The sequence below is a fragment of the Triticum aestivum genome, chromosome 1D (genome assembly GCF_018294505.1).
Source record: "Triticum aestivum cultivar Chinese Spring chromosome 1D, IWGSC CS RefSeq v2.1, whole genome shotgun sequence".
Lineage (NCBI taxonomy): Eukaryota > Viridiplantae > Streptophyta > Magnoliopsida > Poales > Poaceae > Triticum > Triticum aestivum.
The window spans coordinates 256088343-256090209 of NC_057796.1; the positions used below are offsets into that span (position 1 = coordinate 256088343).

Genomic DNA, 1867 nt, shown 5'->3' on the forward strand with positions numbered 1-1867 from the left:
GACAAGCTTACCTCGAACATCTCCCAGGCCTCCACGAGACCCAACTGCCTTTCTGATCCCACACCCAGCAAGGGTAGCCGAAACGCCGTACAATCCAACGTGCATGAAAACTCCGGCGTCCCGCAGTCCACGTGTTCCGCCATGCACGATGGACATATTACTACTCTATGTTACTACCCATTGTGGCTAGTCTAAATCATTCGGCATGGATGGTGAGTTATTTCGAAAACAGTTAGCAATAGAAACAAGATGTTAAAAAAAGTATAAAAAGGATGTTAAAAAGAAGTTGTGCAATATGCATTGGTTTGATGTGACGTCTCTCTAGGGAACCTTTGAGCATCTTCATATGCACCCATACAACATACATCATGAAGATAGTTTGTCAAGCAAAAACATCATGAATATAGTATAAGAGGGAGCAACGTTGGAAGGATAAAAGTATGAGGAGCATCACGCAAAAGATCAAAAGAGCGTGACTCTATTTCTGCTGGTGGAGCTGGAGCTGCTTTGATGTCCACTACTTCCCGGCGGACATCGTCGTCATCTTCATCAGGCCAAGGGCCAGCTCGGCGCACAATCGAAACTACAAATAAGATTACTGCCGCGAACAGGATAGCCGCCGCGAAGCCTGCCCACAGGCCGGAGGACACAAGAATAATAACGTCGAGCAGGAGCAAGAAGCCGCCAAGAAACATCCCCGTGCGCCGCTTCAGGTCGCCATGGATCAACGTCGAGGGTTAGTCGATTGAGTTGGAGTAATTAAATGTCATGGATGCGTGTGCAGCATCCGAAGGATAATCACTTGCGTACTTACCGCTGCTTCTTCCTTATAGTCGCGCTCGACTGCGGCGCCTTGCTCCAAATCGAAGGTTGCTTTCTCCAAGTCGACGACGGCAGATCTGGACTCGCCCATCGATCCCCGGCTGATGTGGTTTTGCTTTGCCAACGCGCGCTCGTTCTTCAACGCGGATATGTATGCTCGATCGATAATCGAGTATATGTAAGGGCATCCAAATTGAAATTCTAGTTGAACTCTGGATCCAACGTGGACGATGCAGCGCTAATATTCGGACTTCGAGTCTTCGACTCGGCCAGACTATCCTCACCGTCGGCTGGCCGTCCTCGATTCATACACACCACCACACGCCATCTCTAAACCCTTTTTGTAATGGACTGTTATTGTGTCGACATTCGCTGAGAGACCATAGCAAATCAAATGTTTCTCATGGCAATTCATGTTGTCATGAGGATGGCAAATTGCTTTAGCAAGCACGGCAAATGCAGATAAAAATTAAATTGGACGAAATTTATCATGCTTGCTAAAGAAATTTGCCATTCTTGAACAACATAAATCGCCATTAAAAATGTTTGATTGTCATGCTTTCTGAGGGAACTTTTGCTGATTATCAAAATTATTATTTTTCTTTCAGAACACGTAGAACGTTTGTGCGTCATTTTTTTCTAATATAGTACTACAACGCAAAAGACCACGTATATGCACATACACTCACCCTATGAACACAGACACACTTTACCTTAAGTACATTTCCTGTAACACGTATTGGCGGACGATTTTCAGCAGAGTGCTCCACTCGATGGTAATAAATGCTAATTGCAATTTTTCTGGACGATTGAATTAATCCAGACAGTTTGATTTAATTTAGTGTAATGATCTGATGGTAGTAATTGATTGGTGTATACTCACGGGTGACTTTAGAAAAGAAATACCTCCGCTCTTTTATAAGTTTATTTTGAGAAACACGCTTTTTTATAAGTAGTAGAGATTATACTTACTCCTATGTGTTGGAGTTATTTGGCCCAACCCATTTTATCTTGTCCAATGGCAAATGTGATGTGATGTGGAAGA

At 43.8% G+C, this 1867-nt stretch overlaps 1 protein-coding gene across 1 annotated transcript; it reads right to left on the reverse strand.

Annotated features, from left to right (window-relative positions):
* Positions 1–386: 386 nt before the first annotated feature.
* LOC123168135 (uncharacterized) lies at positions 387–1020 on the reverse strand. The gene is made up of 2 exons (XM_044586008.1): positions 815–1020; positions 387–707 (listed from the first exon to the last, which is right to left on the reverse strand). Exons 1-2 carry the CDS (start codon positions 911–913, stop codon positions 396–398), a joined length of 411 nt encoding a protein of 136 aa, XP_044441943.1. The 5' UTR covers positions 914–1020; the 3' UTR covers positions 387–395.
* Positions 1021–1867: the final 847 nt, after the last annotated feature.

What these genes read in the sequence shown, in the direction of transcription:
- LOC123168135 (XM_044586008.1), bottom strand. Translation starts at nt 913, where the DNA reads ATGGGCGAGTCCAGATCTGCCGTCGTCGACTTGGAGAAAGCAACCTTC. An exon ending in ACTATAAGGAAGAAGCAGCG is followed by an intron (nt 708 to 814) that starts GTAAGTACGCAA and finishes GGCGACCTGAAG; the next exon opens with CGGCGCACGGGGATGTTTCT.